Genomic DNA, 27,796 nt, shown 5'->3' with positions numbered 1-27,796 from the left:
GCAAATACAGAAACAACATCATCATTGAAGTAACAAAAAATCCTTGACAATGACAAACAGATACCTATCCGACAGCAAGGTCACCCATGCTGTTCTTTGATGCTTTCAGATTACCCGACGATTCCAGAAGAAAGGCAATTATTAGACGCTCCCTATGTTCATCTATACCTCTCAATTAAAATGGATACAAGATGGCCCATGAAGTAAAGGTTAATTGCTGTTCATCTATACCTCATATATTTGAAACTGAGGGATGAGGACTGAAAAGAAGAGAACTAGAGTGGTCTCAATGAAGATAAGACTACATCCTGCAAAGAGCTATCTCTCTGCATGGCAGCCTTAAATTCATCAAATGTGACCTTCCCATCATTGTTGACATCCATCTGATCAAAGATCTCATCCAGTTTCCCAGGTTCTGCTATATCAGCTGGAAGGCAATCCTCGGGCAAGGCCTGCATATAAGACAATATATACATATTACTGTTGTTGAGATAACAAAAGAACAGGTAATGGATCAGAGGAAGAAAAGTGGTGGGCAAGATTTTACTCGAAGCATGGATGCTAACTCTTCCTTACTGATGCATCCAGATCTGTCGGTGTCGTACATCTGATGATATCACATAACAAGGAAACCACAGATATAAGAGCAGATTGGACAGAAGAGCATTGGAATCGTATATGTCCGAGACCATTTTCCCTCAAAAAAAGAGTAGTCCTCATGCACCATTTCCATGTATAAATTCAGTCAAATACATTTCATGGATGTGTTCCATAAAAGCCATGCATATTCATATAAATATGATTGTCATTAACCATTAGAAAAAGGTCCAGAGGTTGTTGTACTTGAAATGACTAGGTAATATAGCTTTTGTCTAAGTCATAGGAGCATCAGATTTCTATCATTCCATTGTACATAACGCATGAACTTACCAGGGTGACTATCTCTAAAAATCAAGTAGGGAGTTCACATTGACAAATAAGTGTGTTAGAACTAGTCACATCTCTCAATGCCATTGTCATAAGTGGACATATTTATGTTCATTTCAAACTCCTTGATTGAGAAATATACTTTGGAAAAAGAAAAATGGGCTACTAGCGAAATTTAATCCTATGAACCTAGTTGTGGTTGACAGTTTATAAGATGATCCAGTTGTTTATTGTTCTTTCTTCAATGTAGTTTAAGGCATTGATTATTAGTAATTTGAGGAATGACTAATTAATGATCTAAGATGATAAATAAGCACAACATGGTAAAAACAGAGTGCACAGTTAGTAATCCTTTTTCCTACCTCTTTAAGCCAAAACATAAGCCAGTAAAGGAAGAAAAAAAAAAGAAAAGAAAATATAGGTTACCTGAAAACAGAGCTGGAGAGCATCATCTCCTCGTGAATTCTTGAGATTAGATAGCCCACATAGGAGCTCTCTCATGTCCACAGTTCCATCACGATTGTTGTCAAATAGATCAAATACACGTGGAGCTAAAGGGATCAGTGAATCCATTTTCATTGCTCTCAGCACTTCCTCAAACTCAGCCAAGGTGGCATTCTCTCCATTTGCACATCTGCATTAAGGAGAATTTGCTTTAAGAAATGGAGTACTGGTGGATCAAATGTGTAGAAGCAAATGCAGTACTTGACATGAAAGAAAGCTTTTTCCCAGTTTCCCATATAATTCAAGAAACAATCTATAGTTGTGGATGTTCTAGCGCAAAGGAATGACTGATTCTAGGGACATGCTTTTGAATATTCTAGTTATTTTTGGACAAAAGACAAGCCATTAACTTGTGCTCCTGTTAGCTAGATCCAATGAACTTTACCGGATAAAAGCATTCTTAAACATTTGCTATAAGTAATTCCATCATCAAGTTGCCCTAAAACATCAATAGAAAGAGCTACACTGATAAGAAAAATTAAAATACCACCATAGCCACCAGAGCATCCTTCAATTCCCCATATGCGTAAGACTGTTAGCAACAAAAGCTTGATAATAACACAATAGTGCAAAAGGTTAACCTACATTAATGAAGAGTGGAACAAAAGGTAACTTGCAAACAAATCACGGATATTATGTGAGAAAAGGTCAAGAAACAGTAATTAAACATGATAATTTATTTAAGTTGTTTGATTCTTTTCCAAATAAATTCAGTGGCAAAACAGTATATTTATTTTACGCTGTGTAATTCTAGTATCTACAATAATATGGTATCATAATCTATTCAAATTTGATATCTTTATTTCATTAATTGGTTGCCAATAATATAGAGATCTCTATTTAAAAATCTCTTTGACAGCGAAAACGTAGGAAGATGCCAGTCTAAGCATGTAATATTCTATGCTTCCTTTAATCCTCAAAATAAACCAAGTTCCAGAGTCATACACTATTTTCATTTCTAAATAACTAAAATACTCTCAATTGCAATTACATAACTGGTATATATCTTTGAAAACTAAATGATTCACACTGAACATTACCTACAAGAAATGTAAATCTGAGTTTACTCAATTTTGACGGGAGGCATAAGTGATAAGCTTTTGACATCATGGGTTTTAAAAATGAAAAAGTGACTGCCAGCCATATCATTAATATAATATGCAAGTTGTTGAAAGACTTACATCCTTCTAAAGTGCGCACGTAAATTTTCAAGTTCCTCTGGGGTGAGATCATGGGTTCCTAGTAGACTTTTCAGTTTCTTTGTTCTCAACATAACCTTGCTGCTCAATACACTGGCTATGGCAGCTGCACGTAATTTCCGCCGGGCATTGAAACTTTGCAGTTTAGAAACAACCTCTGCATCCATGAGGTCTTGTTTGGCAGAGTCTCCTATCACCCAAGGATGCCTCAAAAGCTGCTTACATACAAGATCAATAAGAAAGAGGAAAAGAAATGATATTTATAAGGGAGTTACATGAAAGTATTAAAGAGATCAAATGATGACCATTTAAAACACTGACAAAGAATTAGTCATACTTCACCAGCAGTTGGTCTTTTATATGGTTCAACAGCCAGAAGACGGGAAATCAAATCCTTTGCTGATGAAGATATGGTCTTCCATGTCTGATCCTCAAAATTAAAGTCACCCTGGATGGATAGCAAAAATTGTGACAACTAGAAACAGCAAAGTAAAAAGAGTCCTGCATGAGATATAAGTATCAGAGAATGTGAAGCAAAGTCATGATTCGGGAGAGAAAAAGATAATTTAATTTCGCATATAAAATGTCCAATAGTGCACCTTTGAGAAAGAATAAGAAATAGTTGTTTCTTAAAAGGACCCTTATTGTTAAATTTATTTTTCTCATCATGTATAAAAGGTCAAGTCCATTACTGTGACTTGTAGACCTTTATGTAAATAATATAAGTTCGAGTGTCCTAAGATAATTGTAGTTGATGAAGCTGATTGAACAATATAAAACTCTCCATGACCATACTGAAACTTATCCCTAATACTCCTTCCCATTAAGTACTACATCCTCTATCAATACAAATTCTTTTTTTATCTCCTCTACCAATTTTTGTCCGACTTTTCTTTGATTATCCCCTTCATTATCCCAAATCTACCAACATATGTCTATGCTCCCGCATTTGTAGGGCCTCATCAGGACTTGCCCGCCCCATCTAAATTGGCATTCCTAGTTTCTGTTGTGAATGGTTGAAACTTGAAACTATAACACTTGCTGTAAATTTTATTCATGTTGACACACATCATTCTCTAAGTTTACAAGCATCCTTTTCAACATCATTGTCTCTTCTATATCCCGGTTTCGATAAGTAGGAATTTTGCATTTATACCTCAAATTTCCTCATTTGTGTATTTGTCCTTCAAAAAGTAGAAAGTGCATATGCCCCTCAAGGAGTCTGGGGTTCGCAAATATATAAGTTTCAAATGTATTGTGAAGCACCTTTGAAATTATTTTGTGTCAAGGATGTTTGTACTCTTCAATTTGAATGGGTAAATAAGAAATTAAGCATTCCATAGAATTGCAAAGATCCTTGAAGGGATAAAACAATGTGGTTACACAATTTTTTAACTGAAGGATGTTATTTTATTGCAAAGCATATATGCAAGTTTCAGGTTTTTGGAGGGGCATATATGCAAGTTTTAGATTTAAAAATAGAGACATAAGCAAGTTTTAGACTTTTGGAGGGGTATATATGCATTTTTCCTTTTTGAAGGGTCAATAAGCAGCTAAGCTCCTTTGAAGGATTAAATCCAAAATGTATATTATCGATTAGTCATGTTTTATTGGGGAAAAAAAAAGCAAGGACATGCAATACTCGCATAATACCTTAAAAACACCTCTCTATTTCAAACCTTCTGCGCTAGTTCTGTAACATGTTTCCTCACATTTGTCCTCTTTTTTCTTTTGCATAACAAACCCAAAACAGCAAATTGATTACAATGAGGTACTTTTTTTGACCATCCATTTCAAAAGGGAGCTCGCTTTCATTTCTTCCCCCACAAAACTGTTTCATGTCAATTGTTGACTTCTAACTCTGAGCACTTCCTCCAAAGATTTTTTTTTTCCCCTAAAATTTCACTCAAAAAATTTAACCCATTTTAGTATCAACAATTAACATGTCATTTCTCTGTGTATACCACCACCCAAATTTACATATGACAGGTTTAAAGAGGTAAGTCCATTAGGTCGAACTCCTTTTGCAGGTTTATAAAAGTGGAGTCTTTCCTGTCTTTGATATCTGATGCTCAGAATTTAATATAAAATGTATGATAAGTGTTAACTTACAAGTTTTTTTCAAGAAAACAAATCCCACGAATTGATGTTGGATTACCGGCTGCTAGTCCAGAGTATAATCACCAGAGAAAAATACGCTTTTATCCACAGTCTAGATGCCTTTGCATGGACATGTGTAGAGAGAGTGAAGGAAGAGTGAAGGAGAGTTCTTGGAAAAAAAAAAAAAAAAAACGTGAAGTCCTTTCTATAACCACCATAACAAATCCTCTCATATATTCAGAGGAGTGGTTTTCTCACGCCACAAAACTGAATGGTAGTTTCTCATGTTAGTGGGAGTTCAACTCCCTCATCCATTCAAATTCAAACGAATCGGGTTGACCAATGGTGGGCGCCCAACCCGGATCCACAAATACCAACATCTCCCACTCGCACATGATGGGTTTGACTTTGTTCCCACATAAATATGTACCACTCTCTACATTACTTATATATTCATACATTCATACTTGGCAAATAGATCGTATGACCAACAAGCATATTCGAGCTTTTATTGCTATTCACCTGTGAGGGATAAATAGCAGCTCGAATCCTAACCAACAAAAACATTTTGCTGTACCCCAGACCCCTTTTGTTACATCAATCTGAGCATCTCTAATCCCTCAAAATAAATCTTAATATACACAAGAGCATGCTAGACCATAGACATTACTTATATCCACAATTATGTCTCAGACTTCATAATTAACATAATTGGTCGACTAGAAATATAAGTAAGGATGTAGATAAAATAGTCCTCCTTTTCAACTTGAATCCCTTAATTTCAATTCAGTAGCTTTCCCAGATATGCTTCGTTAGACCGTATTATCATGATCATTGGTTGCATACTAAAGTAGCTTCCACCAAACTGAAAATCAAGAAACAGTTAAAAATCCTAAGGGTACTATTAGAGGTCATATAAACCTCAAAGATCTCCCACAATGAAGAAGCAGGGATTCATTCTCTCACTAATCCTTTTTGATCGTTTTAGCACATGTGGTATGAATCACATGCTACAGTATCAATCCTCCTTAAAAGAGCATATGTCTTATAGTATCGAAGATACCATACAGACTTGAGTTCAGACACATCACAATGCCCAACCTGAGTCCTTCAAATGTCCTTCCTTCTTTGACAATTAAGAACTCATGTTTGGCTTTTCAACAGACCAAGTAGACGGTGGGGACGTCTACCTCAGTTACAATATTGTTTCAAAGTATTTAAGTAACCTCATCTTGACTTCTTTGTCAAGGCGATAATTGTTTTAAGCTCAAATTTCAATTTAGGATTCATACTAGTTTAAAACTGTCTCATCTTTACACATCTTAAAATAAAACATCAGAGACAATTGCCTGTGTGAGAAGGCCAATCTCAATCTATCAACATACTTTCACAATATGTGCCTAGCACATGATTATTATATGTGTGTACTTTTCTTATGGAACTTATCCATAATAGTATCAGACATCTTTTTAAAACAAATATCATCCATTAAATATTAATAGGAAGATACATACAGAGTTATATGAACAAATCATGCTTTGCAAAATGCATCATATCCTTCTTAATCCAAGAGATCCTACATGCTCAACAAATATATCTCTTGTAATTGGTTTGGTGAGCGGATCTGCTATCATCAGACGTGTCAGAATGTATTGCAAAGTCACTTCTTTCTGTGCTATAATCTCTTACAAAGTTGTATTTGATATCAATATGTTTAGTTTTGCTATGACACTTGGGGTCCTTTGTAAAGGTAATGGCCGCTTGACTATCACAGTGTATAGTCACTGGACTCTCACTATCACCAGCATTTTTATCGAAGAAGTGAAAGAGGGAGAAAATTCTTCTAAAAAAAAGATTTTTGTTATATGCCTTTCCAACTGAAAGACTAAACGTTACGAGGATATATAGAGGAGAGGCATCTTTCCTTAATTGGGTGGTTCACGCACGCGCAAACGAGCACCGACTGCAACAGCAAGGAACTATGACCAATAGTCAGACATAGAGCGTCATACTTTTTTTCTTGTGATGGTTGAGGAGTTTCTTTCTCTGAGGGTGCGGGACGCTCGCGGAGTCCGTGCCTTCCGTACCACCACCGGTTGTTCTTGGGCAGATCCCGCTCCTTGTCACCTGGAAACTCGGAAAGACACTTTCATTCATGAATCGAGCTGTCGTTTGTCTTTCAGTCTGTCCCCTTTAAGTGTTGTTAAGAGTTCTCTTAACGTAAGTCCGCTTAAGTAACCACCTGAAATATCCGATAACGTTGTACTTCTTCCTTTCTTATTGGCTTAAGCATTTGTCCGAAAGGTACATCGGCAAGAGGGGTAGCAGAATCAGGATCAGAGCGGGAAGAACATTGGGGTTGTTTTCAAGTGAATGGCTTATGACAGGAAAGGACTAGAGTATGGGGCCGGAGAGGTCGAAGAGAACCTCATGGTTCGGGTGAAGAAACCAAGGCCTTCAATCAAAGAGAGGCAAGAGAAACCAAACCCTACCCTTTTCGAAGGGATATGGTGGCGAGGCTCTTCCGCGCACCTTGAGCAGACCCTAAGGGAGGACAAGGTTGGGGAAAGATTTGACCAGCTAAACTAAGAGCGGTGAGCCCATTCGGTCATCCGGGGAAAGAAACTGGTGTTCCGTCTTAGAGATTCATACACTTTGCTCCCTACTAGTCAACTACCGCTTTCCTTCCAAACTGGATTCTCTCCATCAATGCACTCACTCGAGAAAGTCGACGGCGAGGAGAAATAGCCCATTGTTGATATTTCTGGGTTAATCGCCCGGCCACTACTCTTTGGAAGTCTTTTTCTTTCTTCCTCTAGCATAAGAAGACCAAAGGCAAGTGTCTTGCTGGCAGGGCTTTCTTTCGGGGGCTGATTTTGAGGAAGACAAAAATGTGAAAAGGGAATTGCTTGGTTCCCGAAGGGAGGTTGAATAAGCTTTTACAAAAGAAGCTGCTCTTGCCGTTCCTTAACGAAGCGCCTTTCTTTCACTTCGAAAATTAGGGCCGAAAAAAGCAAAGCTGGATGGAAAGACAGATAGCAAAAGCATGCAAAAGACGAAGCAATAAGTCTAGTTTAGTCGGATCCGAATTCAATGATTTCGGTTAGGATGGATCCATTTAAGAAGAATAAGGTCTTACTCGTTTGATCTTTTACGAGACCTGGAAGGCATGCAATGATGCCCGCTTTCAGGATTTACATTTTCATAGTCCAGGAATGAATGTTACACCCTATAGAAAGAGTCCAGATAGAACGAATCTTTTTTACCTAAAATCCCACTTGCTGACCTGCTTTCCTAAGGGAATAGAGTTACGTGCACTGGCACTAGATGAGTAGATTTCAGACAGAAAAGCAAGATCGGTGGGGTTCTGTTCACAAAGCTTCTCCATGCTCAAGAATCCCAAATGCTTAAGAAATCTTTTCAACCAGATGGCTTCCTGTACTACTGCTGAACAAGCTACAAATTCAGCTTCCATTATGGATAATGCTATACATATTTGCTTCTTACTACTCCAAGATATAACGTCATTATTAAGCAAGAATGCATAACCCGAAGTGTATTCACGCTCATCTGAATCTCCACCCCAATCAGCATCCGTAAATCCCTTTAAATATAAGGCATTTCCCTGATAGCAAAGAGAATAATTCACAGTGCCTTTCAAATATCTCAAGATCCTCTTAATAGCCTTCCAATAATTTGGTCCTGGATTAGACCGATATCAACTGACTAGACCCACTGCATAACATATATCAGGCCTTGTACACATCAAAGCATACATAAGGCTCCCAACTGTACTAGAATATGGTACTTTGGCCATTTTCTCTCTTTCTTCTGAAGTCTTTGGACACATCCTGAGGTTTAAACCTTCGCCTTTTGCTATAGGAGTATCAATTGGATTACAATTTTCCATACGAAAATGCTCAAGAATTTTCTTTATATAAGTTTCTTGTGACAAAGCCATAAGATTTCTTGAACGATCTCTATGGATTTTTACACTAAGTATACTTCACCCATGTCCTTCATTTCAAATTTTAAAGACAACCATCCTTTTGTAGCAATGATATATTCTTTGTCATTCCCAACCAGTAAAATATCATCCACATAAAGTGATAATATTATAAACTTTTTTTGTGAATGTTTGACGTACACACAGTGATCTTCATCTATCATTGTAAAACCATATGAACTTATTACTTGATGAAATCTCAAATTTCGCTGTCTAGATGCTTGCTTTAGGCCATATATTGATTTCTTGAGCTTACATACTTTTTGCTCTTGGCCTTTAGCAATAAAATCTACAGGTTGTTTCATGTAGATTTCTTCTTCTAATTCTCCATTGAGAAATGTCGTTTTAACGTCTATTTGGTGTAATTTTAAATCTAATTGCACCACTATGATTAGGATAAGGCGAACAGAGACAAACCTTACTACTGGCGAGAAAATTTTCTCAAAGTTAATACCCTCCTGTTGGGTATATCCTTTCGCAACTAGTCGGGCTTTATACCTCTCAATTGATCTATCTAGCTTTCGTTTAATCTTGAGAACCCATTTGTTCCCAATGCCCTTACGTCCAATAGGTAGATCAACCAATTCCCAGACTTGATTCTTTTTCATTGACTCCATTTCTTCTTTCATGGCCTTTTTCCACTCTTCCTTTACAGGGCACGATAGAGCTTCGCTTATAGTTTTAGGTTCTTCCTCATCTTGTATAGTAACCATCAAGATTTCTCCTTCAATCTCAAATCGACGATAAGAAATACTTTTTCTATTGCTCTTATGCAATTGTAATTCTTATAAAGGAGACTTATCAGGCAACTTCTCACTTCCACTTGACTCAAGATGTTGAGGCAGTTCCTTGTGCATCTCAACTATTTGAGTGTTGGTGTTACCTGAATCCTCTAACTCATATAGAGGTATATTCTCATCAACTTCATCCCTGCTAGGAAACTCATTCTCTAAGAAATTGACATCTCGTGATTTGATTTCAGTGAAACCTCCATCAGCATGCTTCCCATATTTATGAGAAGAATCATGAATATAAGCCGCTGATCCCCATGGTCTCAAATAGTTCAAATTTGGTTTTCTATTGGTCCATAACTCATAGGGAGTGGAAGTAACTGATTTTGAGGACACTCGATTAAGTATATAGATTGCAGTTAACAAAGCATCTCTCCAATAGGAGATTGACAATTTAGCTTGTGCCATCATATATCTAATCATTTTTAAAAAAGTTTTATTCCTTCTTTCAACAACCCCATTCTGTTGTGGTGTTCCAGGAATAGTCAGTTGTCTAGTGATCTCTTTTTCACTACAAAATTCCTTAAACTGCTCGGACAAATATTCACACCCTCGGTCTGTCCTTAAGGTTTTCACCTTTCTTTCTAACTGATTCTCAATCTCGGTCACATATTTTCTGAAAAAAATCTAATGCCTTAGATTTGTGAGAAATCAAATATACACGATCATATCGTGTAAAATCATCTATGAATGTAATAAAATATGAGGCTTCATGCCTCGCCCTCACACTTATCAGACCACAAATGTCAGAGTGGATCAACTGCAATGGAAGTTCTGCTCTAGTAGCTTTATTGAATGGTTTTCTTGTTGTTTTTTCTGCCAGGCAATGCTCACATGTAGGCAAATTAATTTTGCTGAGTGAGCCCAACAAGCCCTCTCTAACTAATCTATTCATTCTATCTTGCTCAATATATCCTAACCTAGCATGCCATGCATTCTCATCCATATTTGAATCACTTGTATGAGCAATTAAAGAAAAACAACATTCATCATAATTATACATAGAATGTTCAACATCTAATACAATAAAACCATTGGATACATAACTAGTACCATAAAATACAGTAGCACAATAAATATAAACACAATCATTATAGAAGTTCAAGCGAAACCCTAAATTCAGAAGAACAACTACAGATATCAAATTTCGTCGGATCCCAAGTGTGTAGAGGACAACATGCAGAAGTAAGGTTCGGCCACCACGAAGGTTTAACTTACATGTCCCAATCCCTTTAACTTCAATTCTGACATTATTCCCTACATATATCCATCTCATTCCTACAGTAATCCGACGAAACTCCACATACGCACTTCTATCTCTAGCTATATGGTCTGTCGCTCCTAAGTCTATAATCAACAAAGAATAAGATTCGATGAGTAATACAGTGCTAGAAACATATGTATAATTAAAAATAGTATTAAAGCTACCTTCTTTTGCTCAGAGCGTTCACGAGCAAAATGACCCTTTTTGCCACAGTTGTAGCATTTTATTTTTGCTTTGTCTTTCTTCTTGCCAAAGTGCCTTCCCTTTTTGAACCACTTCTTTTTATTCTTCTTGGGTCCAAATCCAATTCCCATTCCCTTTCCATTCTTTTTCCTTTTTTTTTTTGTTAAATTTAGAGCCCGAAGCTCCTCCAAAATTGGTTACAGCAATGTATGCTTGTCCAGCAGTTTTAATATCCCCAAGACGTTCATCTTCTAGTTCAACATGACGAGCAACATCATCAAAAGTCTTAATACTATCATTATGAGTCAAATTGATCTTCATGTGCTCCCCATTATCAAGGAGGGACCGAATTACAGCTTGAACTTGCTGTTCCTTTATGAAAGAGTGCCCTACTAATTTTAGCTCCCTAATCATGTTCGACATCACTCTCAAATGTTGTTTGATAGTATGACTGGATTGTTTCTTATATGTGTCAAACTTGATAGTAAGCTGTCTCAATTTGGTAACAGTGGTGCCCCCAACTTGCTTTTTAGGGCAATCCACATTTCATGAGCAATAAGATACTGTTGATATTTTGGGACATAATTATCATCCATTGAACTAATCAGAATACCATGTGCAGTGAAATCTTTCTTTTTCCATGCCAGATAAGCTTCCATGTCCCTCCTATGTTGGACAGTATTCCCTTGCTCAGGTTCCACCATTACATGGTTGATAGCCTCTAGTGCTTCTTGTTCTTTCAAAACATACTGGATCTTAAGGTGCCAAATACCATAATTATCTTCATTCAACTTGTCACCTTGTTTTAAGTCAGCAATAATATTCTTTGAAGCCATTCTTAGCACTATAGAGAGACATAATTCAAAACAATGTCCAGTACAACACACATGTATTCTGCTACTCATGATAATTAAATTAATGATAATTAAATAAAAGGTATGGAATCGAAAGTTCACAATGTTCTCAATCATCATCCGTTATCCTAATGTCAATTATCATAAATTTAACTTCATAGTGCAAAATATCCACTTGAAGCAAAATTTTACAATGAAAGAAACATATATAATATATCTCAGAGTTTTTGCATACAAGATAAATATTCACACATAATACAAGACAAATATTCATTAATTCTTATATAGCTACAATATTTACAATCATTAGGAATAATACTCATTTAATCCTCTTCTTTAGACGTAATTGACTTAAGAACTTCATCCCTAATCCTATCTCCCACTCCGCGTGCCAGTAGACCACTATTGGTCTTATCAAAAATAGCATGACCATGAGATGTGGGCTTGTCACTCATAGATAACATAAAAGTGCATTTCACTGCACTTGCCAAATGACGATCCCATTCGTTTTTAAGCAACCATTGTAAATCGTTATATGTCTTACTTATTTCAACATTTTTCCAAAATCCCATAGACAACGTAAAAGTGCGCTTCACTGCACTTGCCAAACGACGATCCCATTCATTTTTAAGCAACAATTGTAAATCCTTATATGTCTTACTCATTTCAACATTTGTTCTAAAATGTTTTACAATTCCAGACCAATCTTGTGGTAGAGTTTCTGCAAGCACATTTACTTTCATGTTTTGATATTTTTGGGGCAATTTTACATAAATAATACTAATTTTTAAAAATATATAAAAACTATGCTCTTTAAAAATATTTACCAAAATCTTGTCCAAAATTTAGTCGTCCTGTTATAGGATGACTTTATGTGCTGACTCACCACAATTCACGTCATATGGATTGATAAGTCATATATTTTTACATTTATTTTAGGTATTTTTGGTAATTAATGGTGCTAACATCTTCTAAAAATCCTAATTTCATAAATGAATTAGATTTTTGTACAAAAATAAATAATTTTGAAAAATATGAAATTAGAGCATATTTACGAAAAATAGATGCCAAACTAATAAGCACCAAAATAATTGAAGAATTAATGAGCAATTAAATTCATATTTTTTTTATTTTTCAGGCACAAAATCCAAGCAAAATCAAGTAAAAATATCCAAAAAAATCATTTTAAATAACTTTCGATGCACGATGGACTGGCCGCTCGGTCCACAGAATCAGGGGTGCAGTCCACAAGCACAATTACACAATCCACGACGCGGCTCGAGGTGGGTGGTTGGCTTTTGCGCGATCGGACAGTTGAAATCATGCCAAACACACGATCGGATAGCTGACGAAGCTCCAACCCATATCTATCGATGATGGCCCACAGCAGCTGCACGATCCAATGGTTAGGAGCAATCCTGAGTGAGACCCGACAGTCCGTATTCATTGCCGGTGGGAGAACTGAGACAACTGATTTTTTTAGCGCCATCCAACGGTCCAAAACCAATTTGAAGCCTGATCCAACGGTCAGCATTCTTCCCAACTGTGAATAGGAGATCCTGTGCACTGATTGACGACCCAAATTCGAACTGGTGACTGATCTAACGGCTGATATCAAATCCGATAGAGATAAGGAGATAAGCGATGATTTTTGGGCTGATCTGAGCGGTCCAAACAAGATCCAACGGTCAAAAATTTAAGACATGGGTTTGACACGATTTTGAGAGCTTTTAGGACTCCATTTGCTACCAGAAAAAGATAAAAAATTCACTTATAAATAAGAAAATCCGAAAATAAGAGAAAAAATAGAAAAAATAGTGAAAAAATAAGAAAAAAATAAAGAAAAAAAATTAGAAGTTTAGAGATCCAAGAAGGAGAGATGCCAATTCGCTCCACAGAGTATGAAGGAAGAGGGAGAAGTCGTCAACCATCTTTCCAACGAAACTGTGCCGATCAACTTCAGATCCTTGTTATAGTTTTATTTTATTGTTCTTTTTAAATTTTTTGTAATTGAATTTTAATTTCAATTAATGCAAAAATTTATTTTCTTGCATTTTTAAATTTTTGTTATTTATTACAGTAGATGCTAAGATCTAATTAGTAGATCTTAGTACCAATTTATTTTTATGCTCTTTAAATTTTTATTATTTATTTTTATTACAAGTAGAAGTTAGGATCTAAATAGTAGATCTTAGTATCTGATTTATTTTTCGTACTTTTAATTTCTGTTTTTCGACTTAAATTGCTTGCCTCAAATTTTTTTTTATAAAATCAAAGATTTCAAATCAGAGTACTGCCTTCTCTGTGGATTCAACCCGACTCACTACTTTCTACGTATTTTTTAATTTTTAAAAGTCGGTATTAATTTGATAATCATGATGTCCTAACGACAACATCGCGAGCTATCAATTTTTGACGCCGTTGCCGGAGAAGGCATCAATTTTAACGTTTAATTTCTTTGATTTTCTTATGAATATAGCTTACTAACTTTTTTTTGAATTTTTATCTTTTTTGCAGAAAAAAAGAAGAAAAAAAAAGAATGGTGAAATGCTTCAAATTGGTGAGATCAATCCTAACCCTAACTCTAAACTGCTTTCTTTCTTTTTTTAGTATTAATTATTTTTTTTTCAAATTAACATAAATTCACCCATATAAACCTAATAAAAATTGCATGATAAAAGTAGAAACTTAATTGTTTAGAAGCATTCATCATCTTAGATTTACTTTTGGTGATCGCTGGAGACAAGATAAGATTTCAAGTTTGATTAATTTCATGCATATAATTTAATTTCATAGAACTCCTTGTTTGAAATTGGTTGTGCATATTCATCTCAAACCAACTTAAAGACAACACTCGTTAACAAGATAAGGTGAAGATTTCATCACCCTTCCTTAGCTCAAAAACAACCAACCAGCATCTCGCATTAACTCAAGTCCAATTAAAATTTAGTAGACGTTTGGATCAATTGAGTTTAATTTTAGTATTATGTGCAAAGTAAATTTGGACTCAGCTCTGAAATTAGTGTCTAAGGCAAGAGATTACAAAAGCTAAGCCTAAGTGGACTCATGATTATTTAATTGGTTCCGTTAACTTACCTGACCAATTCAGTTGGTGTCTAAGACAAGCAATGGAGAGACCCCCACGACCTCACCTCTTACCTGACTAGTTGAACAAAGTGAGAATAGACCTAACTTGCATATAGGCTAAACAACTCTACATCGAACTGTTAGGTCTAAGAAATCCGTAGATGTCATAAGTTTAATTGCTTGCTAACTTGATTGCAATTAACACTTAACCACAACTAATTCTTCTCATCTATCATCTTTAGATCTAGGGCTTTCTTAAGATTCTCACCTTTAGAACTTCTCTCTTTCTTCCTCTTGTCTTCTTCTTCCTCTCTCCCTCTTCCTTAAGAAAAAAAATCTCAACCACACACATTAGGATTTGCACTGGTACATGTACGGTAGATCTCTTTATCCTGACCTAGTTGAACCTAATCCTGAAATTGAACGGCTGATTCACGTTAAACTTGAAAAACAAATGGCTGAAAACCCTAGAGAACCACCTAGACAGATAAAGGAATATTTTATTTCTTCTACCTATAATCCATCGACTTGTATCCACTTACCTGATATCCCTGCAAGCCATTATGAGATCAAGTCGACCACAGTTCAGATGCTCCCATCTTTCTATGGGAATACCAATGAAGATCCTTACAAAAATCTAGATGAGCTTTTAGAAATCTGTTCCACGATGAAGATTCAAAATTTTACTGATGATGCACTTAGACTGACCCTACTCCCCTTCTCACTTAAGGACAAAGCCAATTACTGGCTTGGCACAATAGGGAGATCAATCCAAACTTGGACTGAAATGCAGCACGAGTTTCTTAAGAAATTCTATCCCATAGGTCGAACCAACACCATGAGGTGAGCCATCACTAAATTTGCTCAGCTTCCGAAAAAACAAATTCATGAATCATGGAAAAGACTTAAGGAACTTCTTAGAAAATGCCCACACCATGGTCTAAGTGGCAAATTGTTCAACTTTTTATGAGGGCTTATGTGATCAGTATAGACAGATGGTAGACACATCTTATGGAGGTGCATTCATAAGTAAGAGTGAGGATGAAGCCTATACTTTGTTTGAAATCTTGAGTGAAAACTCGATCAACCATGCTTCATTATCTTCCTATGAAAGATTGATCCCTCACCAAAAACGGGCAAAAATTTTTGAGATCAAACAAACAGACTCTAGTTCTAAGGCTGACTTGAACCTAATAGCTCAAAAATTAAATAAAGTCGACCTTCTTGTCCAGAAGTTAGATCAGTTCCTAATCCTAGGTCAATAATCTCCTGCGCAATACACACCACCTCCCAATTATCAGGAGATCTGTTCTATCTGTGCTAGCCCAGTCCATCATGTGAGTAAATGTCTCACGGCTGCACAGTTTTCATCTTTCATCCAAGAACAAGTTCAAGGTACCCAAGGTTACTCCAAGTCTGTCCATGACCCATTCTCAAACACATATAATCCAGGTCGGAAGAACCATCCTAATTTTTCTTGAAGATCCCAATAAACTCAGGCTCGAACCCAAATTCCTCCTATGCAAAACTTTCAAAATAGACCCCAATATCAGAATTATGCCTATACTAAAGGTCAGCCTAGTTAGCCTACCCAGCTACCATATCACAATTTGAGAATGCCAACGCAATTACTAAACTTAAAAGTGGTAAGATTCTTAAAGACCCATATCAAGATCAGGTGAGAGAGGCTAGTACTAACGCTAGTCAAAATGAGAATTTAGAAGAAGAGTTTAGTACTGAGACTAACCCAATGGAAGAACCTGAGTCTGGAACTGATACTAATGCTGGTCTCAATTTGAGTGAGAAAGACAAAAGGAAGAAGAAAGCGGATGAGTTATCCGAGACATATAAACCAAGAGTCCCGTTTCCTTCAGTCCTAGAAGTCGGTTCTTCCCGCAAAAAGTAAGGAGCACGCAACGAGGAACTAATAGAATTGTTTAAGCAAGTTCACATTAATCTACCCCTCCTCGATGCGATTCAACACGTTCCGGCTTATGCTAAATTTCTTAAGGAACTCTGCACACAAAAGCATGAGCCAAAAATAATAGAAAGAATTATGCAGTTTGAAGATGTCAGTGCAGTCCTGTTGAACCCATTACCTCAGAAAATGAAAGATCTGGTGCTCCTCTGATTTCATGTATTATAGGAGGCATCACCTTTGATCAAGCTCTGTTAGATTTAGAAGCTAGCATGAACCTACTTCCGACCCCGGTATATGAAAAATTTAAAATTGGAGAACTAAAACCCATGTCAGCCATTCTACAATTAGTCGATAGATCAGTAAAAATGCCATGTGGTCTGATTAAGGATGTCTTAGTTAGAGTGAATCGATGTTATTTTTCAGTAGATTTTCTCGAACTTGATATGGAACCATCCTAGAAGCTAAATCAAAATCCCATAATTTTAGATCGTCCATTCCTAGCCACTGCCAATATCAATTGTAAAACAGAAGTCACGGATATTTCTTTTGAAAATCAAAAGGTGAGAATTAATATTTTTAATGCCTCAAAATACACTCAAAAGGAGAAAAACTGTTCGATAGTTGAATTAATATATGAAATAATTGAATCCGATTCCTCTTTAAAATTACTAAAAGATGATTTTTTGGATAAGCCCATTAAAAAAACTCAAGTCCAGGAGGTGAATGTCCTGCTTGATTTACCTCACCCACCTTACCCGCTAGAATTTATCCATCTAATATTCGACACGGGGTAAGTGAGGTAGAATCTGCATTAGTTTAGCTGAAGACGGTAAACTTAACGCTTTCTGGGAGGCAACTCAGCTTCTGCTTTTTTATATCTTTTGCATTTTGTTTAGATTAATCGAATCCTGCTTCGTATCTTTTGTAAAAATTTGAAGACAATATTGACTAAGTTGGGGGTAGAATCAATTTTAAAAAGACTTCTGAATCAAGTGACATCTATCATTTTCTTTCTCTTTGTATACATCCTTTATTTTCTTTACTCCATTGAGTACAATGTCGATTAAGTTAGAGGAAGAGAATAATAATTTTTTTTTAAATCTTCAAGTAAGTTAGTATTTAGCATTTAAACACCTGATTACACTTAAGAATCGAGTTAAACCAAGCATTTTTAAAAGAAAATTGATGTACAGACCAGAGAGTTTGTGAGATATCGAGAAATCAAGTATTAAAAAAATCCAATAAAAAGTTAAGTTTAAAACTTAAACAGTTTTCCTTGAGTATTTCTAAATTTTTCTACCAGCATCAAAGAGTTTATTTTCTATGGACTTGTGTAGGGTAACTATACGTTTCTTCATATATATATATAAAAAAATAGAGAGAGAAAAAAATTTTCAAGTATTTCATGTTGAGTAACCGGATCTTTTTTCCTAAGCAAGCATTGAGTTTTGCGTCAAAAGGTATGAAGGGCAAAGAAACTTTGTTGTAAAGCTAGTTTTAACTCTAGTCTGTTTGATTCGAAAAAATAAGTCCGAGGGTATTCTATACCTAGTGCCCTAAAGCCATCTGGTTCGAGAGTCATTGGCTGAAAACTTGCTACATGGATCAAACAGAAAGCTTAAAGAGTTAAGACACTCAATAGCAGTACAACGTTAAAAAAAAAATTATCAATAAATGAAGGACGAAAATAACAATATACTTGTTCATATGAAGGTTAATGATTTGGAGATAAAGATAGGGGTAATTTAGAAAAAATTCAGAAAAAATTTAATATTCTTAGCTTAACTCCCACGTTGATTAATATTAATACTCCAATGACATACCTTACTCATGCTCTACTAAACATCAGTGGTCCTTTTTGAAAATTGTCTGATGAAATTCGAAATTTTAAGTTAAACGATACTTAATTTTTTCTTCACTTAAGGACGAGCAAAATTCAAATTGGGAGGTGTGATAAGTCGTATATTTTTACATTTATTTTCGGTATTTTTGGTAATTAATGATGCTAACATCTTCTAGAAATCCTAATTTCATAAATAAATTAATTTTTTTTGCAAAAATAAATAATTTTGAAAGATATGAAATTAAAGCATATTTATGAAAAATAGGTGTCAAGCTAATTGATCAATTTCATTCATACTTTTTTCTATTTTTCAGGCATAAAATCTGAGCAAAATCAAGCAAAAATACCCAAAAAAATTATTTTAAATAACCTTCGATGCACGATGGATTAGCCGCTCAATCCACAAAATCAGGGGCACGATCCACAAGCATAGTTATGCGGTCCACAACACGGCTCATGGCGGGCAGCTGGCTTTTATGCGATCGGACGGTTGAGATCGTGTCAAATATGCGATCGGATGGCTGAGGAAGCTCCAACCCATATCCATCGGTGGTGGCCCACAGTAGCTGTGCGATCCAACGGTTAGGAGCGATCCTGAGTGAGATCCGATGGTCCATATTCATTGCCAGTGGAAAAATTGAGACAACTAATTTTTTGAGCGCCATCCAACGGTCCAAAACCAATTTGAAGCCCGATCCGACCGTCAGCATTCTTTCCGACTGTGAATAGGAGATCCTGTGCGCTGATCGACGGCCCAAATTCAATCTGGTGACTGATCCAACGGTTGATATCAAATCCAATTGAGGTAAGGAGATAAGCGGTGATTTTTGGACTGATCATAGCAGTCCAAACAAGATCCAATGGCCAGAAATTTAAGACACAGGTTTGACACGATTTTGAGGGCTTTTGGGATCCCGTTTGCTATCATAAAAAAGTAAAAAAATCACCTATAAATAAAGGGGTCCGGGAATAAGAGAAAAAGCAGAGAAAAATTGTAAAAAAATTAAAAAAATAGAGAAAAAAATTAGGAGTTTAGAGATCCAAGGAGAAGAAGAGAAGCTAGTTCGCTCCACGAAATACGAAAGAAAAAAGAGAGATCGTTAACCATCTTCCCGATGAGGTGTGCCGATCAACTTCAGATCCTTGTTACATTTTATTTTATTATTTTTTTAAAATTTTTTGTAATTCAATTTCAATTTTAATTAATGCAAAAATTTATTTTTTTATATTTTTAAATTTTTGTTATTTATTACAAGTAGATGCTAAGATCTAATTAGTAGATCTTAATACCAATTTATTTTTATATTTTTTAAATTTTTGTTATTTATTTTTATTGTAAGTAGAAGCTAAGATTTAAATAGTAGATCTTAATACCTGATTTATTTTTCATACTTTTAATTTCTGTTTTCCGACTTAAATTGCTTTCCTCAAAATTTTATTTTTTTTTATAAAATTAAAAATTTCAAATCAAAGTACTGCGTTCTCTGTAGATTCGATCTGACTCACTACTTTCTATATATTTTTAAATTTTTAAAAATCAAAATTAATTTGATAATCACGGTGTCCTAATGACAACACCGTGAGCTATCATAGATGGTAGAGTCAGCAACGTAGAGTCACCCCATTGTAGGACAGCTTAGTAAGTTGTCCTATAAAAGAGCGACTCTATAAGTCATCCTATAATAGGACGACTTATAGAGTTGCCTTATGATAGAGCGATTTTGAGTAACTACTGCACTTGCATCGAAAAACCACTAGACTCTCCAACCACCGAGAGGGAGGTTGGAGGGATGCGGGGAGGGACAGCGGGGACCAAGAGGGCCAATAGGGAGAGGGGCGGGGGACTGAGAGGGAGAGGGGCAAGGTGGCGGCGAGAGGAGCGGGGTGTTTGGGTTTTTCTTTTTTTTTCCTAAGTGATGGAGAGAGGGGAGAGAAAAAGAGAAGAGGTCCTAAGTCGCCTTACTGTAGGGTGACTCATATAGTCGCCTTACCATAGGGCGACTCTCTTTTTTTCATGTTGGGAACCCTTTCGAAAAAATTGGGTGGTTTCAGAAAGTTGCCCTTCCAAAGGATGACTCACTGAGTTGACATGCTCCCTCGCCAAATCAACCACTAATTGGACAAACAAAGTCATCCTTTCAAATGGCAATTTTGTTTGGGCAGTATTTTGGTAAAAAATTTCTGATGGGCATTATTTTCGAACATTATTTTGGTAAATTAGCCTATTCTTCGTCAGTATCCAATATCCATTTGTATTCATTGTCCAGATGGGTAATATGCTCAATTAGATCAAAATTTGAATTCATCTCCTCTGTTTTATACATGCAGATCAACTTACATTCAAACTTCCTAATTACATGAGGTGGTTTAAGAATCATTTTGGTTCTCTTTAAAAGTGCCATCTATACAAAACAAATTCGTACGCACATTAAAGAATTATTGATAGAAACACCATATTTAAAATCTAAATATATATAGAGGATGTAAATATATAAAAAACATTTGGATATATAAAGCATATAAACAAAATATTATTCTTATTATTATTTAAACTGAAATTATATTAACTTTTTTTTCTTATTTAAACTCACGGCTTGCACTCGCATGCAGATGCACAGCATCAGGCACCAATACATGCATGCTATGTGGTCGTGTTGTATCCAGAGCACAGATGCATGCTCCTTTTATACACAAGCCATCAAGCCATCATGATTATTGTATGTTTTTGTTTATTATTATCTATGGAAAGAGTCCACCACAGTGGTTTGATGATGGATGGGTCTCAAGGCATACACAGGACAGCCACCTCTTTATTTTTTTTAAATTTTTTTTTAATTTTTTTATGGGGCTCACTGTCACGCAACAGACTCAACGCGGCTTGCCACGGGGACCCTCGCGTATCACCCACGCATTGCCTTATAGCATAGGTTTGGCACATCATTTCTTTTTTTTTGTTTCTATTTTGGGGCCCATTGTCATGTGCAACAGACGTCGCATCTAAACGTGCTCGACACGTAGCCCAAAAAGAAAACATACCTTCCATAAAAGATGAAAGTGAGTTACATGGGAAGTGAGAACATTGGTCAACTCTCGCAATCAACCATCGCAACAGTGACATGCGGGGCTGTTCGCATGAGTTAATGCGATCACATGAATGCACATGATCGTCTTCTTCCTTCCATTCATTTTAGATTTGTTCAAAACTAAATTTTTAAACTTCTATATCTCTTGCTATATTCAACCAAAATTCACAAGTAATATATCATTTCGAAGCTTGTGAGAAACTCTACAGATCCATGCAGATTTTGTTATCTGAAACCTACTCTACAGGAAAAACAATAATAATCAATTTTTGGATCATATAAATATGATTCCATTTTTCTCTTTACATCCTCAATATCACAATCCCAAAATTTCCATAATTATTTCATGCTATGTAGTGTACATGTGTGTGAAAAATCATATCATGAAATATCATGTACACAAAGTTGCCATTGTTGAGTGATCAAACTTCTACATGACGAAAATACATAAAACAACCTTCCAAAAAATTCTAACTATAGCATAATCAGTAACTAGAGCAACCAGAAAACAACAATGCATGGCTCTAATACCATTTAATGATCAGAGTTTAATATAAAATGTATGAAAAGTATTAACTTACAAGTTCTTTTCAAGAAAAACAAATCCCACGAATTGATGTTGGATTACCGGCTGCTAGTCCAGAGTATAATCACCACAGAAAAATATGCTTTTATCCACAGTCTAGATGCATTTGCATGGATATGTGTAGAGAGAGTGAAGGAAGAGTGAAGGAGAGTTCTCAGAAAAAAAAAAGTGAAGTCCTTTCTATAACCACCATAACAAATCCTCTCATATATTCAGAGGAGTGGTTTTCTCACATTCACAAAAACTGAATGGTAGTTTCTCATGTTGGCGGGAGTTCAACTCCCTCATCCATTCAAATTCAAACGAATCGGGTTGACCCATCATGGGTGCCCAACCCGAATCCACAAATACCAACAATATCTACTTTTGATGTGTCTCACTAGTATTTCATACCCTGAACTTTTGGTGAGAAGGAGCCAATAATTCATTGACTATTTGTTCAGTTTATTTATCCATGGGCCTTCCTATGATGGGGCGGGATTATATAGAAGTCTTATTTATCAATTGAACACAAAATGGCTGGTATAAATAGAGTTAGTGTTAAAATGGATCATAGTGCAGTAAATTTTGGATCCACCCATTGACTATGATATTTACATCTTTAACCATGGATGGATTAACAAATAAACTTACACAAGTGTAGGTGCTTATAAACAATAAACCATTACTTTGTCTCACAGCATTCAAACTTCCTACTTTTGGATCCTTTGATGCATGCATAAGAGGCCTTCTAAATATAAGGTTATTCATTTTTTTTCCAAAAATAGCCAGAATGAACCTCAAGTTTATGTTGCTAATCATTGACTTTGCATCTATTATAGAGGTTATCTACCGCCCAAACCGACCTTCCCCTCCTCAGGCCACAATCAAGCACTCGCCAATGGGGTAGCCCTGAATACCGAAGGAAGACCCAAAGAACTAAGGCGAAACAACTTCACATCATCAGCTCATGCCTGACCTCCTAAGCGGATATTTACCAACCCCAAGGTTGGATCCTATCGACGATGATGAATGAAGCTCGATAACCCACTCGAGCGCTGATCCAAGGCAAAACCATGGCTCAACACCGACCTCAGGACATTGGTCTATTCATCCACGTGGGTGATCCTTGGAATCTCCCAACAACTCTTTGAACGTGCGAACGTTCCACGACTGGCACTCACGACCAACAATTCTGGTTCGCAGGTTAGTGGATGGATCTCTAGTCCTAACAATCTGTTAGATTAACCTAGCAGCCTAGAAAATTAGGCCGAATGACTTACCAATTTTCGGCATAACAACACACAGCTCCAACTCTATATAAAGAGATAATAAAGGGACCTTCAGATAAGCTAACAGGGGGAGAACGTCCCTGTGCTCTCACTCCCTCTCCCTTTCATACTCTCTTTTCTCTACTATTCTCAAGCTTTCGCCTTTCGGCTGACTTAAGTATTAAAGGATCCTCCGCTCGAGAAACCCCGACGAGAGTGGATTTCTTTTGCAGGTTCTCCCTTGGTGGCATCCAACCTCAACTACATGTGTATTGGACCGAAGTCTTGCAGCAACAACATCAATAACATTGAAGTATCAATCCTACAGGGAGGAAAGTAGCATATCAATCTCCACAACATTGTTATGTGTTCCATATCCCACCATCTGCATATACTACTTTCAGAATTTGTAATATCAGCATATCCCTATTCTGGCACCGGTAAGCCACAAATGTGGCATGCTTCTTGGTTTGGATATAAACTATGTTAGATGTAAGCTTTCAGTACTTCCTTGTAAATAATCACAGTGAGTTCCAAAACTATACATCTCCTTTAGTGAATACCCCTTCCTCTCTAATTCACTTTATGATAGCAAGTGTTTTCCCCACTTTCCAACATCAGGTCAGGTCATGCTCTCTATCACACTTAGCAATTTGCATAACAAACTTTATGAACAAAACTCTCTCACAGACTCACGGTCATACTCTGATTATGGTAAGTAAAAAGTTCAAAGTGCAAAAGTACTTGTTAAGGATCTATTGAGAGTGGGGAAAAGACATTAATTTACCACTGGGCACATCCTCAGGACCCTTTTGGATCTCTCTTCTCCATTTACCTCCTTTTAGGTGGAAACAATTTACTTCATATATATTGGTACATACATACATACACACAAATATATATAGGAAAATCTTAGATCAGTCTCCTGTCTGCAACTAGAACTGCTCAAATCAAATGTTCATGTGATGCAGAACTTAAATGTCGGAAAGGAAAAAAGAACAAGAAGACTATCACTTGAAAGGAGTCATTCTTGAAAAATAAGTCTCCCTAGAAGTGTGCATCTGTTAAAGGTTAGACTAGACAAATTCTGTAAGGCCACTGAATTAAATTTTGTAACAAGAAGCAAGCATACATTATGCATTAAATCAAGCGGTGAAGGCATAAAACAAAGAAAAAAGACAACGAAAAATTTTCTCAGGTTTTGCAATCTTGATAGACTTACAGCCAGTATACGCTGTTGCTTTTCTCGATTTGTCGGTGCATGGAATGGTGGGCACCTGAAACATGGAAAAATAAATAAATAACTAAATAAAGTGGTAAACACAATTACAAATAATGAAAGATCTATAATAGGGATCTCACTGAATTCATGCTAAATTTCAATAACAAGATCAGCAGCATACCCAGAAAGAAGGATATACAGAATCACCCCAAGAGACCACATATCACTTGCTGCAGTAACTTGATGCCGAGACAGAGCTTCAGGGGATACATAATCTATCGACCCAAACAGCGCGACAATTGGATCAGTAAAATCCTCTACAGAACTCAAGCCAAAGTCCATTATTTTTAGACCAGAATTCCGACTGCTGTCTAAGAAAAGGCAATTCTCCGGCTTTAAGTCACGATGAATAATGTTGGCTTTATGAAGTGCACTCAACCCTTCAGCTATCTGCTGAACAACAACGGCTGCTTCAAACTCTGAATAACGATCATGAGAAACAATCCTGTCAAAAAGTTCCCCACCAGAACAAAGCTCCAACACAAGGTGAACTCCATTTGCATCTTCATAGACATCATAAAGGTTTATCACATTGGGGTGAGGAGAAACTTTCTCCACTATCTTCTTCATGACCAGAATTTCATTGGTAAGTAATGCATCCGATATCGATACCTGCTTCCAGGCAGGCAAACCCAAAGAGGCCAGACCCTTCTGTTCGCCTTGGTTCCGCTGCATCCCCGGGGGCATGAATCCTAATCTTCTGAGTGTCTTGATAGCAACAACATTCTTTTCATCACCGGACTTCCTGACTCCCCTTCTCACAATGGAGAAGCCTCCTCTACCAAGGATATCAGCAACTTCGTAATCATCAGACAGCCTTCTGCTTTCGTACCTCGACATGTAGCCAAGGTTTTGGATAAAAGCAACACCAAGTTGAACAGCTAGGATCTAATTAGAGCAGAGTCAAAATCCCTATGCTAGTGTTCAGGTTTTTGACGAACAAATGAGCCAGCAAATGTAAAGAAAGCAATGCAATTCCTTTGAAATTTTTAATTACAATAACTTTCGAAATCAAAAGTTCAAACCAATTCAAGAAGCTACCATGCTCTTATTATTAGAACTACTCCCCTTAAGTTTGATACAGAATCATGCAGCACCAAAATACTAAAAAAGAAATCAGAAAAAGACCTACTCGAAATCCAAGAAACAAGAAACCAGATAAAATCAAGAAACAACAGAACCTAAAAAAGATGACATCAACACAAATAACCAACAACAAAGCAGGATATTCGAGAAATAAAAGAGGAACTCAAGAATAAAAATACTCAAAAAAAAAAAAAAAAGAAAAGAAAAACCGGACAGCTATTCAGTGATCAGAGATCCAGGGAGAGCCAAGCTGCGAACCTGAAGAGCCAACTAGCGAAGTAGGAGGCAAGATAGAATTTTGTAGAATACTGGGTTGAAGAGAAGGGGAGGTTTGGAAGCAACAAAGCTTAATGGAGGGTTTGGTGGGAGGAGAAAAGGACCGAGGGACAGAAATAAACCCATGAACAGTTTTTGCCACTAAAAAAATGGTTTAGAGTGCAAAAAAACGAATGGAGAGGGATTATAAAAATGGAGGGAGATGCATAATTCCGGGGGGAGCGGGTGATGGGATAAAAGAGACGAGGAAGAAAGGAGAAGGTGAGGTCAACTAGAAACTAGAGCAAGACCAAGACCAAAATGAACATTTAATGGGATGATGGGATCTTTCCTCTCCTTCGGTGGTTGCTCACCGTGGCGGTAAAGGTCGGAGGCAGCTTGGCGTGGCGGGAGACCATCAGCGGTGACAAGGGACCAAGCTTAGGCTGTAATGTATCATGTCGTGGACCATGATAGCATAATCTTGCAGCTAACTTGGCTCAGGTACAAATAATTTATGAGACCGAGGCTTAGTTCCAGCATCTGAGTAACTTGTATTTAAATGATAACACTTATGTGAGGTTGATTTATTATGCGCAAGTTACACACTCCCATTATTTCTTGTGTCTTTTCCTAACATTTTTTAGCCAGAGAGAGGGTGTATCGATGTTGTGTGAGATTTGTAGTATATAGTTCCTTCCCTTATAGGTTACCTGCAAATACTTTTCTTTTGCATGGATCAGATTAATATATCTTCCATCCAATGAGTTATTCATGAAGATAAAAGGGTTTTAATTGAGAGATCTCGAACCATGCAAGAGTGAGGGTCAACCCATACAAGAGTATGGCAAACGGTTCAAATCTCATGAGATCAATGCCAATGAGAGGCATAGGAAGGGAAGAGATAAAAATATATTACGATTATTGCTTGTGAGAGAGTTGTCAAACTAATCTTATGTGTGTGTGTATATATATATATATATATATATATATATATAAAAGTAGAAATTGAGAGAAGATGGATTCGCTATTTAGGTTATCTATATAAGTAATATATTATCATCTATGAATGCCATTTAGATCAAAATCAACCTGCAATATACCACGTATTTATTTAGATTCTTCTACCTAATAATTTTTAATTCTTCAAATATTAAATTAAAATATGATATTATTAAAGCTTACTTATGTGACTTAAATAATATTCTTAAAGTTTAATATTATTATTCTCTTACAATAAAAGTCCACTCATATATACAGTTGAAAATATAAATGGACATCAAAAATTTGGATGGATATTATTTTATTATATATATATATATATATATATATATATATATATATATATATATATATATATATATATATATATTAAAAATGATCCATTATATGATCTAGAACTTGCGCGCAATGCACAGGCTCAAAACTAGTTTTATTAATATACATTAAGAAATTAGTCCAAAAAATACTCATTGTGGCTAATGATGTAAGGAAGCACTATAAAGAAATTATGGGAGAGGAGAGGTATTCATATTCATTTAGGTGGTTGGACTTGGACCCATGGTGTTTCGAAAA

General features: G+C 36.2%; 1 protein-coding gene across 3 annotated transcripts; it reads right to left on the bottom strand.

Annotated features, from left to right (window-relative positions):
- Nucleotides 1–5: 5 nt before the first annotated feature.
- LOC105046128 (calcium and calcium/calmodulin-dependent serine/threonine-protein kinase) lies at nt 6–26,522 on the bottom strand. 3 transcript variants are annotated; one of them, XM_010924644.4, is made up of 8 exons: nt 26,225–26,522; nt 25,002–25,768; nt 24,821–24,875; nt 2,968–3,078; nt 2,613–2,845; nt 1,354–1,561; nt 548–607; nt 6–452 (listed from the first exon to the last, which is right to left on the bottom strand). In XM_010924644.4, the coding sequence occupies exons 2-8, from the start codon at nt 25,718–25,720 to the stop codon at nt 276–278; spliced, it is 1,563 nt and encodes a 520-aa protein (XP_010922946.1). In that variant the 5' UTR covers nt 25,721–25,768; nt 26,225–26,522; the 3' UTR covers nt 6–275. The 3 variants fall into 3 exon arrangements, with proteins under 3 accessions (XP_010922946.1, XP_019705924.1, XP_073114425.1); XM_019850365.3 differs by having other exon boundaries at nt 25,002–25,700; nt 26,225–26,521; XM_073258324.1 differs by having other exon boundaries at nt 25,002–26,522.
- Between the last annotated feature and the right edge of the window lie 1,274 nt (nt 26,523–27,796).

The sequence above is a fragment of the Elaeis guineensis genome, chromosome 5, assembly GCF_000442705.2.
Source record: "Elaeis guineensis isolate ETL-2024a chromosome 5, EG11, whole genome shotgun sequence".
NCBI lineage: Eukaryota > Viridiplantae > Streptophyta > Magnoliopsida > Arecales > Arecaceae > Elaeis > Elaeis guineensis.
Note: the sequence above shows the minus strand (reverse complement) of the source record. Positions and strands in the feature narration are given on the sequence as shown.

Coding starts and splice junctions, on each gene's coding strand:
- LOC105046128 (XM_073258324.1), bottom strand. CDS start 25,720: ATGTCGAGGTACGAAAGCAGAAGGCTGTCTGATGATTACGAAGTTGCT. Junction 24,876..25,001: donor CTGTATATCCTTCTTTCTGG/GTATGCTGCTGA, acceptor TCCATGTTTCAG/GTGCCCACCATTCCATGCAC. Junction 2,846..2,967: donor AAAGACCAACTGCTGGTGAA/GTATGACTAATT, acceptor GTATGTAAGCAG/CTTTTGAGGCATCCTTGGGT.